Source organism: Canis lupus, chromosome 33, assembly GCF_003254725.2.
Source record: "Canis lupus dingo isolate Sandy chromosome 33, ASM325472v2, whole genome shotgun sequence".
NCBI lineage: Eukaryota > Metazoa > Chordata > Mammalia > Carnivora > Canidae > Canis > Canis lupus.
Window position 1 is genome coordinate 30,293,927 of NC_064275.1, and position 17,690 is coordinate 30,311,616.

Genomic DNA, 17,690 nt, shown 5'->3' on the forward strand with positions numbered 1-17,690 from the left:
CATGTTAAAAACCAATGATTTTTGTTAAAAAAACAAACATGAAACAAAAAAGGAGAAAACAATGTGGTATTTTAAAAAAAATGACATAAAGAACCTATTCAAGAAATATATACACTTAAGGAAAGTCAATGTACGTATTTTATTATCCAGAAAGCAGTCCCTGCCCTTACCTAGAACCTGTATAAGGCAGAAAAACCTTTGTCTTAGAAAAGGTAGGCCAGGTCCTTTTTCCAGTCTCAAAAGGATGAGTCACGATGACTAACCTAAGTCAGTCATTGCAATCTCATTCCTCTTTGCTAAGTTGAGGTTAAGACGCTATTCTGTCCTTTGGGAAATAAAGGTAAATTTTACTGTCATTTCCCAAAGACAGATCCTAACAAAAAAGCACATTTTTGTCCCCATACCAAAGTACCTTTGTGCCCTTCCCCACCCATACTAACCCCATACACACAGATAACCTTGAACAAAAAATGAACACTAAAATCCCATTACTGGTTTAGACATATTATAATCATGAAAGTAAGAGCAGAAGAGTCTCAGATACACCATGGACCTAAGGGTTGCTATACAAATGCGGGAACTGCCCATCTCTGAACCTTTTATATAAAATAAATATTTTTACTTCTTAAGTCACATCTCGCTCACTCTTGTTCTGCTGTTCATCCATTTTAAGATGAGCCTTTCCCCACAACCTCCATTTAAAATTTCTGAAATCAGGACTCCTGGGTGGCTCAGTGGTTGAGCTTCTGCCTTCCATTTGGGGTGAGATCCCAGGTATGGGGATCGAGTCTTGCATCGGGTTCCCTGCGACAAGCCTGCTTCTCCCTCTGCCTGTGTCTCTGCCCCTCTCTCTCTGTATCTCTCATGAATGAATAAACAAAACCTTTAAAATAAAAAAATAAAATCCCTGAAATCAGAATATATCTTACCACTACTAAGGTTTTACTTTAGCTCCCAGTTATAAATAGTTGTATGAATACCACTTATAACTCTAGTTAGAGACCATGAAACTTCCAGCAGCAGATATGATACAGAGAACATCATTTGAAATTAGAATGTTAAAAAAAAAAAAGAAATTAGAATGCGTATTTGGTAAATATTTTAAAATTTAATTGGATTTTTCTAGAACATTTCAAAAAGCTATTGGTAACAAAATGCTTAACAAAGTAATATTTTAAAAGAGATTTTTATTTGACAGAAGGGATCCCTGGGTGACTCAGCGGTTTAGCGCCTGCCTTCAGCCCAGGGTGTGATCCTGGAGTCCCAGGATCGAGTCCCGCATCGAGCTCCCTACTTGGAGCCTGCTTCTCCCTCTGCCTCTCTCTCTCTCTCTCTCTTTCTCTCTGTGTGTCTCTCATGAATAAATAAATAAAATCTTAAAAAAAAAAAAAAAGATTTTATTTGACAGAGAGAGACAGCAAGAGAGCGAGTGTGAACCTGCACAAGCAGGGGGAGTGGCATCAGAGGGAGAGAGAGAAGCAGATTCCCTGCTCAGCAGGAAGCCCAACATGGGGCTGGATCATGACCTGAGCCAAAGGTAGACACTTAACCAGCTAAGCCATCCAGGCATTGCCAGAGGTAACTGTTTTAAAAAATGAATTTTTGAGATCCTTCCATATAATGTAGAATTAATGTTAAGTATTTGCTAAAAATCCAAACTGGCATTTTCTAGTCATTCACAGGTTTTCATCATTAATCAGCTTTGCCAGTTTACTTACAGAGTTAACAAAATTAAATTTTCTTGTCAAAAATAGTAAAACCAAATAATAAATTGTTTAGGAAATATTAAACACATATATAAAAGAAAAAATGGAATAATAAATCCAAATTCAAGAAAAGAGTTCACTTGGTGAGGCAGTGTAGGAAAGGCAGGGTAGGATCAGGGCACAAAATAGCTTTCATTGTATTTCATTATATTGGAGATGCTTTGTTTTCATTGTTAGATGACGGAATCATAGTTTAGGGTTTCTACTATGTTTTAAAATATATATTGGGGAGGAATGGTTTAAATGGATGATGGGTATTAAGAATAGCACTTGTGATGAACACTAGGTGCTGTATGTATGTGATGAATCACTAAATTCTATACCTGAAATTAATATTACACTGTATGTTAACTGACTGGAATTTAAAGAAAAACTTAAAAAATATATATGTACGAAGCAAAAAACCACACATACATATGAATTAGTTTTATATTTGCAAATAATAATTTAAAATAGTCTACTAAAACTCCAACAGTCTTTCAGAGAAAAATAAATTCTGAATTTTCAAATAACATAAGCACATGAAAACATGTTCAACATCATTAGCCATTAGAGAAATGCATGAAAAATCACAAGATACATCCCACCTACTACAATGGCTATAAAACAGAACAGAAAAAACAAGTACTGGTGAGGATGTGGAGAAACTGGAACCCTCATATATTGAAGGTGGGAATGTAAAATGGTGTGGTTGCTATAAAAAACAAATGGTTCCTCATAAACATAAACATATATTGACTATGTGACTCAGCAATTTCACTCTTCAGTATATATCCAAAGGAAGTAATAAGCAAGGATACAAGCAGATATGTGCAAGCCAGTGTTTATCAGAGCTTTATTCTCAATACTCAGAAGGTGGAAACAACCCACATGTCCATCAACAGATGAAGAGATAAATAAAATGTGGTATATATACATAATGGAATATTACTCAGCCGTATGGAATGAAGTTTTGATACATGCTATAACATGGATGAATCTTGAAAACATTATGCTAAATGAAAGAAGTCAGACACAAAAGAATTGTAAGATTATACTTCTATGAACAATCTAGACTAGGCAAATGCATAGGACACAAAGTAGACTAGCCTAGAGGTTACCAGGGACTGAGAGGAGACGGAAATGGGAATTATTGCATAATGGCTACAGTTTGTCTGAGGTGGTAAAAAGGTTCTGTAAATAGATAATGGTAATGATTGTGTAACACTGTGAATGCAATTAATGCCGCTGAATCACACATTTAAAAAAATTAATAATGTAATATATCAAAAATCACTGAGTTTACATTTATATAAAAAACTTCTGAGTTTACATTTTTTTAAAAAGATTTTATTTATTTAAGAGAGTGAATGAGTGAGAGCAACACAGAGAGCACAAGTTGGGGGAGGGAGAGAAGCAGGCTCTGCTGAGCGGGGAGCTCGACAAGACCGGAGCCTAAAGTAGATGCTCAACAGACTGAGCCACCCAGGTGCCTCTGAGTTTATTTTAAATGGGAGAAGTGTATGATATATGGATCATACCTCAATAAAGCTATTAAAAAATGAAGTTTAGAATAATCAATATTCTGTATGTTGAGATTTCTTTTTTTTTTTTAAGATTTTATTTATTTATTCTTGAGAGACACAGAGACACAGGCAGAGGGAGAAGCAGGCTCCCTACAGGGAGCCCAATATGGGACTTGATCCCAGGACCCCGAGATCATGCCCTGAGCTGAAGGCAGATGCTCAACTGGCGCTCAACCGCTGAGCCACCCAGGCGCCCCTCTTTTTCTTTTTAAAATGGTAATGTGAAATAACTTCTGAAAGATTTCTTAGGGTCAAATTGTGGAGAACTTCTAATGTGAGGGTAAAGATTTTTGTACTTCATTATCTGGACAAAGTTGTGTGATCATCAAAAGGGAGTGATAAAACACGTTTTAGGAAAGCATATGCAGGGACGCCTGGGTGGCTCAGCGGTTGAGCATCTGCCTTCGGCTCAGTGAGTGATACCAGGATCTGGGATTGAGTTCTGCATCGGGTTCCCTGTGAAGAGCCTGCTTCTCCCTCTGCCTGTCTCTGCCTCTCTTTTTCTGTCTCTCACGAATAAAAATCTTAAAAAAAAAAAGGAAAGCATATGCAGTAATCAGCCACCTGATTTTCACAGAAAAGTACAGAAAACAGGTAGATCTGTTGTGTAATACTAAAAAAGTCTGATACAATATTCTAGAAAAAATATATATACTGAAAAAAGATGAGGAACATCAAGACACCAAGATAGCATTTTTTAGTTTGAAAAATATGCAGATTAAAGACTAGATAAGATGTTATCTATTTTTCTTTACTTCAATTAACTGGCACTATTAGCAAAAACAGCAAAACCATGCAGATCAGTATAGGAACACAGCCTAAAGACTGACAGCCTTGAAATGTTGTGTCACAAAGAAATAACCACAAACACTGTTTTTTTCTGCTATTTTTCACTCCAAACACACTGAGCAAATATTATAAGTTTTCAATATTGCTAACTCTTAAAAAAGAGGACACAGATGAATATTTCTTCCTATCTGACCTTAAAGAGATCATCGCCTAGAGTCAGGAGTCTGACAAGAATAATTATAACTACAAAAGCTCAAAAATAGTAACACCAACAATAATGCAATTAATAAAAACATAAAAATAAACATTAATTGGCAGATATTTAATGTTAAATGTTATAATATGAAATACTTGTACAAATTATAAAGCAATCTGTATAAACTTAATGTCTTATTATTAATTTGAATAATGTGAAAAAGACCTAAAATACTTTTCACTTATTTTTCCTCACCTAGTCGAGAGTTTTTTGGGAATAAAAAGATAGTTAATCTACAAACTTTATTTAGAACAGTAAAGTTAGATCAAGGTAAATTTTAAGAGTGAGGATATTAAGGATACATATCAAGCAAAGAAAATATCATTTGTTGAATTCTAAACATGAACCAAATGATTGCCTTAACAAATTTTATGATATATATTAAATAGGAATATATGAAAGGTTAGCTTTACATTAGTATATTCTTAACTTAGTTTTAGCCTATGCTAATTTCTAAGCACAATTTACCATTCCTGAAAAAAAAAAAGGTAATATGTTTTTTAAAAAAGTCATTTATTTGGCATATGAAATATTTTTATATTTTAACCTTCCAACGAAAAGTTAAGGTTTAAGTTCATTATCTGTCAGTAAAATCTTTTAGTCCTGAAAATTGTGGTTTTCTTACTTGGCTGATTATAACTCCTTTTAACAGTTGGCTTTATTAAGAAGGATGAATGTTCAGTTCCTTACCTTGTAATTTCATCATCTCCAAGCATTGCTTTTGAAACAGGTGAGTATCTGGCTGGTGATGCTGGTGTATGGCCCAAGTAGGAAGATGGGCTAACATGGTTATCAACAGGCTGAGAAGAAGCTTCAAAATAAATAAAGTAAAAAACACTTTAAGTAAAACAAACCACTCAGTACTGCACTTGTGAATTATCAATTTCAAGGCTAGTTAATGTGTAAGTCATATCTGCTTATTTATGTAAGTTGGCAGAAAAGACTTATCAGGTAAAAAATTAGACAAGCTCAAGTTTCCAGGTGAAAACTAGGTCAGACATTCAGATCAGTAAAGCAAACTTACACCAACTGGCTTCTCTTTAGAAAATAGAACTAAAATGGAGTTTTACATTAACTGATATGCACAGTTAAATTCAGGAAAGGTCATTTAAAAGACTGTCCTAGAAAAGACTATAATAAAAAATCTAAAGTACAGTAACCTAATTTTTCTAAGAAGTCATTTTGTAGATTAAGTTAAAAAAATCATATTACTTAAAATTTGATTGTGAATAACGAAAACCAAATGCTTAAAAACAGGCTCAAAAAGACTACGCTTGACAAAATTTTACAATAAGTTAAGGGACATCTGGCTTCCAGTTTGGCAAGTAAATTTTTAAGTCATCACTCTCTGTCCTAACAACTAAAAAGCTAATAAACAAACTAAAAAATCAACAACTCTTCTTAGATCCTTAAGGGGGATCACAGGGCAAACCACTGCCCCCCAAATTGGAGAAAATGATAGGCTAATACAGAGAATTATAACTTACCAGGGCAGAAACCTCCGGGAACTAGTAGGTGCTAGGGTAGAGAAACCTGAATTGTAACTGGCAAACTGCTGGAGGTTCAATGTGGGCAACTCTGAGCGTGAAAACACTCCTCAGGGACCCCGTTATTGGGGGAGCCCACACATTTGTGAGTTTTACCTCCTGGAACTCTACCAGGACTTCACAGTGAATAGTGGAGAAAAATCTTCTTTTGCTTCTGGCAGGAGGAAGGGAGAACTAACAATTTGAAATACACAAGAGCATTCTGTTTTTCTTAACAGAATCTGCCCTCAGGAGAAACTATCAGAACCTAATCTGCTAGGGTTTTATCAGGGACTAGTGACCTGGGGTAAGGGAAATAATCAACTCCAGTCCGCTCTAGTCATCCTATCCCATTGAAGGAAGAAAGTAAGAATACTGAAAAGCACTACATTCCAGAGGTGCAAACTCTTAAAAGACTTGAGACCTGATCACAGGACTAGGAACACTTTCCCTCCCCAACACCTTATCGTCACATTACTAACAGTCTATTTATAGCAGTTCATTTTACTCAGTACAACATCACATCTGGCCATCAGGAAAAAATTACAAGACATAAAAAAAGGCAAAAACACAGTTGGAAGAGATAGAGCAAGCATGACAACAGATTCAGATATACCAGCAACCTTGGACTATCAGACCAGGAATTTAAAACAATGATTAGGGGTACAGTTAAATGTTCAACTCTTGGTTTTGGCTCAGGCTGTGAGCTCAGGTCACGAGATTGAGCCCCACGTTCTGCTCATGCTCAGTGTAGAGTCTGCTTAAGACCCCCTATGCCCCTCCCCTCTGCTCAAACTCTTTCTAGAATAAATAAATCTTAAAAAATATAACAATTAACATGCTAATGGCTGTAGTGGATAAAGCAGATAGTATGCAAAAACAAGAGCAATGTAAGCAGAGATGGGAATTCTAAGAAAGAAACAAAGAAATACTAGTGATCAAAAACAATGGTAACAGCAAATAAAAAATGCCTTTGATGGACTTATTAGTAGTCTGGCAATGGCTGAGAGAAGAATCTCTGAACTTGAGGATATCTCAATTAGCAACCACTAATGCTGAGAAAAGCAACGAGAAAAAAATGAAACAAAAGGAACCCAAAACAAAATATCCAAGAACTTTGAGACAGCTACAAAAAGTGTAACATATATAAAATAGGGATACCAAATATAAAAGAAGAGAAAAAAATGGAAGAAATATTTCCAATATTTGGAAACAATAATCACTAAGAATTCCCCTAAATTAATGTCACACATCAAACCATAGACCTAGGAAAATCAGGAAACACCAATTAGGTTAAATGCCAAGAAAATTACACATAGAAATATCTTTTTCAAACTGGAGGAAAAAAGGCAGGGTTGAGGGTGGGGAGAAAAATCCTAAAATAAGTCACAGGGGAAAAACCCACTATACTGATAGAGGTACAAAGATAAGAGTTACATCTAACTTTTCAGAAACTAATAGTAGTAACACTGTATTCAACTATACTAGCTTATGTATATATGTGCGTGTATATATAAGTGAAATGAATGTCAGCAACGGTACAGTACGAGGGATGGGAGAGAGTAATAAGCATTATTTTAAGGTACTTACAGTACCTATGAACCTGTATATTGTTAGTGGACTTAAATAGGTTGATATGTATGTAGCAAACTCTAGGGCAACCAGTGGAAAAAAGTAAAATGAGACTATAACTGTTAAGGAAGGAGAGAAAATGGGATAAAATGTTTGAATAAAACTGTAAAAAGGAAAAAGAGTGATGACAAATACAGAAACAAGAGCAACAAACAGAAAACAGTAACAAGATAGATCTTAATCCAACTGTATTAATAATCACTATGAACATCAATGGTCTAAAAATGCACCAATTAGAAGACAGATGATGAAAGTCAATTAAAAAACAAGATCCAATTACATATTCTCTATAAGAAACCCACTCTATAAAGGCACATATAGATGAAAAATAAAGGGATGGAGAAAGGTACTACCATTCTAACACTACCAAAAAGGAAGTGGGAGTAACTACATTAATTTCAGACAGAGAGACTCAAAAGTAGTTATGAAGGATAAAGAAAGGCATTACATAATGATAAAAGGGTCAATTCTCCAAGAAGACATAACAATCTTTAACATGTAAGTACTTAACAATAGTGTCAAGTTATGCGAGGCCAAAATGACAGAACTGCAAAGAGAAACAGATGGATCCACACTCTTACCTTATAAATGGACAGATTTATGAGGCAGAAAATCAGTAAGGACATAGTTGAACTCAACAATATCATTAATCAACAGGATATAATGGATATCTGTAGACTATTCTATCCAATAACACAATGTACATTCTTCTTAAGCTCACATGGAACAATCACCAGAACAGATCACATCCTGGCCCATAAAACACATCTTAACAAATTAAAAAAAAAATACATCATACAATGTCTGCTCTCAGATCACAATGGAATAAAAAGAAATCAGTAACAAAATGATAGCTGAAAAATCTCAAAAATGCAGTTATTAAATAGTATACTCCTAAATAATCCATGGATCAAAAAGGAATCTCCAGAGAAATTAAAAAATATTTTGAACTAAGAGAAAATGAAAACACAATGGATCAAAATTGTGGGATACAGTGAAAGCAGTGGTAAGAGGGAAATTTATAGTATGGAATATATTCCATTTTATAAAAAGGAATTATCTTAGCTTCTACCTTATGAAACTAAAAAAGAAGAGCAAGAAAATAAACAGAAGGAAAGAAATAAAAAATTAAAGAAGAAATCAATGAAATTAAAAAATAGGAAATCAATAGAGAAAATCAGTAATACCAAAAGCTGGTTCTTTGAAAAAAAAAAAAAATCAATAAAATTGGTATGCCTCTAGCCAAGCTAATTAAGAAAAAGACAAAACATTAATATCAGAAATGAAAGAGGGGACATCACAACAGAACCCATGGACATTAAAAGGATAACAAAGAAATACTATGAATAGCTCTATGCCTACAAATTTGATAACCTAGATAAAATGGACCAATTCCTTGAAAGATACAATCTGTCAAAACCCACACACAGAAAACAGACAATGTGAATAACCTATATCTATTAAAGAAACTGAATCAATAATTGGTAGCCTTCCAGAACAGAATGCACCAGGCTCAGCTAGGTTCACTGGTGAGTTCTACCAAATATTTAGGGAAGAAATTATACCAATTCCCTATAATCTCTTCCAGCAGACAGAAGCCAAGGGAATGCTTCTTAACTCATTCTAGGAGGTCAGCATTACCCCAACAGAACCAGACAAAGAAATTACAAAGAAAAAAAACCCTATAGAACAGTATCTCTCATGAGCATATATGGAAAAATCAACAGACAATTAGCAAATCAAATCCAACAATGTATAAACAGGACTGTACACCACAACCATATGGGATTTATCCCAGGTATGCAAAGCTGGTTCAACTTTTGAAAATCAATTAATATGATCTATCACAACAGGCTAAAGAAAAAAGTCACATGATTATATTAACAGATGCAGGGATGCAGAAAAAGCACTTGATACAATCCAGTATCAATTTATGATACAAACTCTCAGTAGACTCTGAACAGAATGGAGTATCATCAACTTGTTAGAGTATCTACAAACTTAATAGTGAGAAACTTGAAGCTTTACCACTAAGAACAGGAACAAGTGAAGAATGTCCTAGCTAATGTAGTAAGACAATAAAAGGAAATAAAAGATATATAGATTGAGAAAGAAGTAATAGAACTCTTTGTCTGTAGATGTCATCATCATTTATGTAGAAAATCTGAAAAGAATCGACAAAAAAAAACTGAACTAGTAAGCAATCATTTTTGCAGGATACAAAATCAATACATAAAATTCAATTGCCAAAAAAAAAGGAAAAAAGAAGAAAAAATAAACTGCTTATTTATTTATAAAAAAAGATTTTATTCATTTATTCATGAGAGAGAGAGAGAGAGGCAGAGACACAGGCAGAGGGAAAAGCAGGCTTCGCACAGGGAGCCTGAAGTGGGACTTGATCCTGGGTCTCCAGGATCACACTGTAGGCTGAAGGTGACGCTAAACCACTGAGTCACCCAGGCTGCCCTAAACTGCTTTTTATATAACAGCAATGAACAAGTGCAATTTGAAATTAAAAGCCTAATACCATTTATATCAGCACCCCCCAAACAATATACTTAGGTATAAATCTAACAAAATGTATAAAAGATCTATGTGAGGAAAATTACAAAATTCTGATGAAAGATAGCAAAAAAGTTAATAAATGGAGAGATATTCCATGTTCATGGGTGGGAAGATCCAATATTGTCGAAATATTAGTTCTTTTCAACTTGATCTACAGATTTGATACAATCCCAATCAAAATTCCAGCAAATTATTTTATGGATATTGTCCAAGTGATCCTAAAGTTTGTACAGAGAGGCTATAGATCCACAACAGATAGCACAATATTGAAGAACAAAGTTGGAGGACTGACTCTGAGTTCAAGACTTCCTATAAAGCTAGAGTAATCAAGACAATGTGGTATTGGAAAAAGAATAGAAAAATAGATAAATGTAACAAAACAGAGAGTCAGGAAGCATACCTGTATAAACATAGCCAACTGATCTTTGACAGAGGAGCAAAGGCAATATAATGGAGCAAAGAGAGCCTTTTCAACAAATGATGTTGAAACAACTGGATGTCCACATGCAAAAAAAAGAATCTAGACATAAACCTATAAGGTAACATAGAAAATCTAGATGACTCTGGGTGTAGCAATGACTGTTTGTTTATTATTTTATTATTTTATTTTATTTTATTTTATTTTATTTTATATTTTATTTTATTTTATTTTATTTTATTTTATTTTATTTTATTTTTTATTTTATTTTATTTTATTTTTTTAAAGATTTTATTTATTCATGAGAGAGACAGAGAGAGGCAGAGGGAGAAGCAGGCTCCATGCAGGGAGCCTGACGTGGGACTCGATCCCGGGTCTCCAGGATCATGCCCTGGGCTGATGGCGGCACTAAACTGCTGAGCCACCCAGGCTGCCCGCAATGACTGTTTAGATACAACACCGAAGGCAGGATCCATTAAAAAAAGAATAAAAAACCTAGATTTCATTAAAGTGTTCCTGCTCTGAAAAAGACACTGTCTAAAAAATTAAAAGACCAGCCATAGATTGGGAGAAAAATATTTGCAAAAGACATACTTGATAAAGAACTGTTGGCCAAAATATACAAAGAGCTCTTAAACTCAACAGTAAGAGAACAAACAACTCAATTTTAAAATGTGCCAAAGACCCTTAAGAGACACCTTACCAAAGATGGCGAGTAAGTACATGAAAAGATGCTCCCACCATATGTCACCAGGAAAATGTTATCAAAACTAAACATATTCTTACCATATGATCCAGCAATCATGCTCCTCAGTATTCACCAAAAGGAGATGAAAACTTATGTCCACACATAAACCTGCTCACAGATATTTAAAGTGCTTTACTCATAGTTTCCAAAACTTAGAGGAAACCAAGATGTTCTTCCATTGGTGAGTGGATAAATAAATGGCAGTCACTCCAAAGAGGTACTCAGCACTAAAATGAAAGGCACTATCAAGCCAAGAAAAGGTACGGGAAACCTTAGATGCATACTGCTGGGTATGCATACTATATACGCATACTATGTATGTAAGTCAACCACAAAAGGCTATATATATTGTATAACATAAGCTATACACCATTCTGGAAAAGTCCAAACTATGGTGACAGTAAAAAGATCAGTGGTTGCTACAAGTTAGAGGAGAGAAAGGAACAGGTACAGTATAGGATTTTTAAGTCTGTGAAACTACTCTGTATGATTCCATGATGGTGAATACAGATCATTATATATTTGTCCAAACCCACATAATGTACAATTAAAAGTAAAACCTGAGCTGTAAGATATAGCAATGTAGGTTCATCAGCTGTAACAAATGTATCACTCTTTTGGGGGATGGTGATAATAGGGGAGGCTATGCATGGATATGGGCAGGTGGTATATGGGAAATTTCCATACCTTCTGTTTAATTTTTCTGTGAATCTAAAATTGCTCTAAAATATAAACTCTATTAAAAAAAAGTCTATGAAAAAAAAAAAAGTCTATGCCCTGACACCAGCTCTGATCTTTCAACTCAATTTTATAATTATGCTTCTTAAAAAAAAATTTATCTTAGAGAATATGTGTGCACATGTCATGCATGAGTGGGAGTGGGGGGAAGAGAGAGAGGGAGAGAATCTCAAGCAGACTCCTCACTGGGCACAAAACCCAATGTGGAGCTTGATCCCACAGCCTGAGCTGAAATCAGGAGATGGATGCTTAACCAACTGACCTACCCAGACACCCCTAGAATTATTCTTTTTAATGCACCCAAAAAGACTGGAAACTTGGTACAAAGCAGAAATAAAAAATAAGCAAAAATTATCTACTAGTTCCTTTTAGTAATAATAAATGTCATACATAGCTTGTAATTCTAGTGAGAGATAAGAATAAAAAATTATAGAGATGCCTAAGTGGCTCAGTCAGTTAAGTGCCTGACTCTTGATTTTGGCTCAGGTCACGAACTCAGGATCATGAGATCAAGCCCATATTAGGCTCCATGCTGAGAATAGAGTCTGCTGGACATTCTTTTTTCCTCTGCCTCTCCCCCATTTGCACTTGCCTGTTCTCTCTCTCACTAAAAAAAGAAAAAAAATAGAAAAAAAAAAATCACAAATTTTTTTTTTTTGTAAAAAAAACTACAAAGCTATTCCTTTTTAGGTAAGCAACACATTTCAGTTGTAGCTTTAAGAACACAACACATCTGAATTATTTGCATCTTTATCAAAGCACACTGAAAGCAATATTTAACTTATGAGGCTTTATGATTGTCTCTTCTTTCATTGTATACTGTTTTCTTTTTTTTGTATACTGTTTTCTATGCACAAAGCATTATAATACACATCAGGAGTACAAAAATGTAAGCATAATTAGTTTGAATTATTATAATGGCTTGAGAGGTAAAAGAAGTGAAGTGACCTATGTGAAAGACAACCATTAATAACCACAACCATGGCATACTGGAAAAAAATGTATGCTCTATCAGCATGTGAATCTCTCTCTCTCTAATCATACAAAAAGGAAAACATTACAATGTCTATTGACAGTATAGGGTTTGGGACTTTCGTGTATCTTTCATTTTGGAGGTTTGCAGTGTCCGATGGTAACTGTTTCCTATCTAGTTCATATTTAAAGATGTTCTTCTACATTCAAGCCAAATGGCTTTCTACCGTGGCTCTTGACTTTCAAAGTCAAAAAGTCTTTCCTGGGTGATAATGCAAGAATAACTGTGATTTTTCAAGGGAACTAGCCATGTTGCCCTAAAACAACAGACACTCATGTGAACTTCTACAATTACTGGCATTTAAAGTCTAGAGTTTCTGATTGTTGACTCAAATTTCTTTGCCACATTATCAGTTGTTTGGAACAATGACAACAAAATACAACTGGACAAGAAGTTCAGTCAACTGCCCAAACCAGAAGAGATACTTTTCCCCCTGCCATATCCAGACTGTGCCTTTATTCAATGAATCTTTTCTGGAAGAGTCATTCTCACACGTAAGGCATAAGGTCTCAATATAGCAGTGACTGAAAACTGATGTTCTTATCAAAGAAATGACAGCCCCAGAGAAGGATCAGATAAAACAATGTTATTTCCTATACCCCAAATCCTAAGTAAAAAGACTCCCCAGAGAACTACAAAACATGGGAGCCTAATTTTTTGTTCTTAGGTATCAAGGTTAATGATCTAAGCTCTCCAAGGTTTGGAGAAACAAGTGGAAGTAATTGAAGTAAAAGTGGAAAGAATGACCGAATCAGAAGTTTAACAAGGCCTTCCAGCTGAAAAGAATGTAAATTAAAAGTGAGAAGAGGGGATCCCTGAGTGGCTCAGCAGTTTGGCTCCTGCCTTTGGCTCAGGGCGTGATCCTGGAGACCCGGGATCGAGGTCTGCATTGGGCTCCCTGCATGGAGCCTGCTTCTCCCTCTGCCTGTGTCTCTGCCCGCCCTCCTGCCCCTGTGTCTCTCATGAATGAATAAATAAATAAATCTTTTTTTTTTTTAAATGCCTCTTTGCCTTTCTTTTTTATTTTTATTTTTATTTATTTATGATAGTCACACACACAGAGAGAGGCAGAGACACAAGCAGAGGGAGAGGCAGGCTCCATGCACCAGGAGCCCGACGTGGGACTCGATCCCGGGTCTCCAGGATCTGCCCTGGGCCAAAGGCAGGTGCCAAACCGCTGCGCCACCCAGGGATCCCCCCTTTTTTTTAAGTGAGAAGACATGAAATGCATCACAATTCTAATGTCAGCTATTAGATCTAATGGACTTACTGTTAGATCTAATGGACTTACTTCCCTCTTCAATAAGAAACTTTTATTCCTGGGTACCCTATTTTGGTTCTTATCTCTATTTCAGTTACAACCACAAAAGTATGGCCCCATCTGAAATTTATGGTCATAACTTAACAATTTTGTTTTTCTCTCCAGTCATGTTCTGCTTTTTAGGGAGCAGGAATGGAGAAAGACAGCAGGTTGAAACTCAACTGGGATTCTACCAAGGAGGAAGTAGTAGGAGGGGGAGCAAAGGAATAGAAGATATGTGCAAGGATGAGAGTATTATGACAAATCACAGCTAAAAAACAGACAAATGAAAAAAAAAAAACAACAGACAAATGGAGACACAGGGGGGCAATCAAGTTGTAGTGTCAAAGGATCGAAGGTCAAAATGAGGATGAATTGTTACAACAGGGATAAATGAAGTGAGGTGTGCAGTCAAAGAATTGAGGTGGTGAAGATACTGATAAGATCTAAAGATTTATTTTATCTATTAGGAGAGAGAGAACATGGAGCCCGACACAGGCTGGATCTCATGACCCCAAGAATGTGGCCTGAGCTGAAAGCAAGAGTTGGACACTTAACCAACTGAGCCACCCAGGCACCCCAAATGACAAATGCTCTTTTATGGCAGCCCGAATGGCTCAGCGATTTAGCGCCTGCCTTCGGCCTTGGGGCGTGATCCTGGAGAGCCAGGATCGAGTCCCCCGTCGGGCTCCCTGCATGGAGCCTGCTTCTCCCTCAGCCTGTGTCTCTGCCTCTCTTTCTGTGTGTGTCTCTCATGAATAAATAAATAAAATCTTTAAAAAAATGCTCTTTTAAAAATACGCAGATAAATTATTTATGAACAGTATATATAGTATGAACATGGGCTGGAAGTATATAACAAAATGTATAATCACAGTCACCTAAGAAGAGGGGAAATGGAAATAGAATCTTATAAAAGAAGTCAACTAGCAAGGGTAAACTTCAACTTTTTCACAATGTTTTATTAGTTCAATAGATGAGAAAAAGATTATTATCTATACCTATAGGGAAAACAACCAATCATTATTTAATTATTACTCTTTAGGACAAGCTCTTCCATTTTTTATATGTCATGTTAGTATATATAAAAGGGGATAATTCAATTAAAAATAATTTTTTTTTCATTTCAACATATTTGTAAGAAGCAGCCTGATTATTTGTATATTTGGTTAGAATTACGACACTAATTCTCAGTTCACAGAACTGTTACAAGTAAGGCAGCATGATAAATAAGACTGATACTTACACTGGTGTGTAAAATAGCTTATCAGTGAATCAGCATGTCTAATTACAAATAAAAATACATAAAGCCCACATATAAAGTTGGTGTGTAAGACCAACTGTATGTGAGAATTCTAATCAAGTTGCTAAGTTCTGTTCTGACACAAATGAAGTATTAAAAAAAAAAAAAAGACATCATCCCTCTCCATTAAAGAGACTGAATACTATTTTAGAAAGTTCAGTTACACTTGAGTAATTAATAAATCAATGGGCAGATAATGAAGATGTATCACTGGAAGACAGTATATTCATTTCAAAATACAACTGATATTTAACTTGTAATGATCAGTGACAGTAATGAACTTTGACAGCTTTAAAATTGAGAACCTTGGGATCCCTGGGTGGCGCAGCGGTTTGGCGCCTGCCTTTGGCCTAGGGCGCGATCCTGGGGACCCAGGATCGAATCCCACATCAGGCTCCCGGTGCATGGAGCCTGCTTCTCCCTCTGCCTATGTCTCTGCCTCTCTCTCTCTCTCTCTCTCTGTGACTATCATAAATAAATAAGAATTAAAAAATAAAATCTTTAAAAAAATAAAATAAAATAAAATAAAATTGAGAACCTTGCCATATATAAAACCACAAATCTCTCTAAATTTCTATGATTTAAATGAGGAAAACTTGGAAAAGCACACTACAGAGAGTATATTTAATATCTCTGGGACACATGGGTGCAAGTGCTTCTAATATCAACTTAATGCACCAAAGAAATAAAATTTTCAATAAATACATGCATATTATTTAAATCTTATGCTAAGTTGTACATCAAAATAACACTGAATCACATAAGAAACTTAAAATTACGTTAGTACCTTTCATGTAACAGTTCATTTCTAGGCAACACAATTGTACGGTATACAAATATAGTTAAGTAATACATTAGGAACTTATACAGAAGTAGTATCTGTGCTCACATAACAGAGCACAGAAAAGCCCAAGTTTTAGAAATATTTAATATCAGAAGCGTCAAAATTGCCCTGGTTATTAAAAGAATTACTTGTTAGAGTAAATTTCTGTTCTACACTCCAGAACTATTAGAACAAAGCAGGATGTGCATTACTAGCAAATATCTTTGGTGACTGTTACCTACATAAAACTGAAAAAGGACACCCTTCTTACTATAAAGATTCTGATTTAAAATTGATTAGGTTAAAATATTTAATATCGTTCCTTAAAAATATTTAAAAATAGGGAAATAAGATAGATTTAAGCAAACACACTTACAGTTGGTAATATCAGGTGGTGCATAGCCATCATTCATATACATACTTGTGGGTTTTGCCACTTTCAAGTAAACAAAATCAGATGTGTTCTTTAAGGCAGTTACTGCTTCTTCGTGAGTAACTTCTTCCAAACACACACTATTCACCTAAAAGAAAATTCCAAAGACATTTGTTTTAGGACATTTTCACTTGCTTTCTGCTTTTTGGTTATAAATAATTACCAAAACACAGGGAAAAAGCAGGAGTGATTTAAGGAATATAAAGGTATGTGAAAAGAAAATACCCATTTTTACCGTCCATCACATCAGGAAGTTGTTTATGTATGTTAATGGAATAGCCAATCTTAATTCCAGTCCTTATTCCTCCCAATACCCAAGCCTAATGTTCCTTTTACTCTTAGGTATTTATGAGTATCTGTGGGAATATTTTAGATTTTTTCTTAAGAAAATGAGACTAAAGTTCTTATTCTGCTACTGGAATTATAATATAAGGTATCTTAAGTCATCTTTCCATGTTGGGACACACAGAATTAAGAAACTGTTGCCCAAGGGATGCCTGGGGGGCTCAGCAGTTGAGCACTGGCCTTCGGCCCAGGGCGTGATCCCGGAATACCATGATCGAGTCCTGCATTGGGCTCCCTGCATGCAGCCTGCTTCTCCCTCTGCCTGTGTCTCTGCCTCTGTGTCTCTCTCATGAATAAATAACATCTTAAAAAAACCCAAAAACTGTTGCTCAGTACACCATTGTGTGGTTATATCATAATTTATTAAGCCATTCCAAAGTTAACAGATATTTAAACTGTTCTAAATAAAGGACTGTAGTAAATTTATGCTGTCATAGAATGTGAGAATGT

General features: G+C 35.3%; 1 protein-coding gene across 30 annotated transcripts in view; it reads right to left on the reverse strand.

Moving 5' to 3' along the window:
• The window catches only part of DLG1 (discs large MAGUK scaffold protein 1), a 236,889-nt gene that overhangs the window by 73,147 nt on the left and 146,052 nt on the right, over positions 1 to 17,690 (reverse strand). For all 30 annotated transcript variants that reach the window (XM_049105598.1, XM_025473488.3, XM_049105596.1 and 27 more), the window contains 2 exons: positions 16,839 to 16,983; positions 5,067 to 5,187 (listed from right to left, as the gene is read on the reverse strand). In XM_049105598.1, coding sequence (XP_048961555.1) covers positions 5,067 to 5,187; positions 16,839 to 16,983 — 266 coding nt within the window. The remainder of the gene's footprint in view (positions 1 to 5,066; positions 5,188 to 16,838; positions 16,984 to 17,690) is intronic.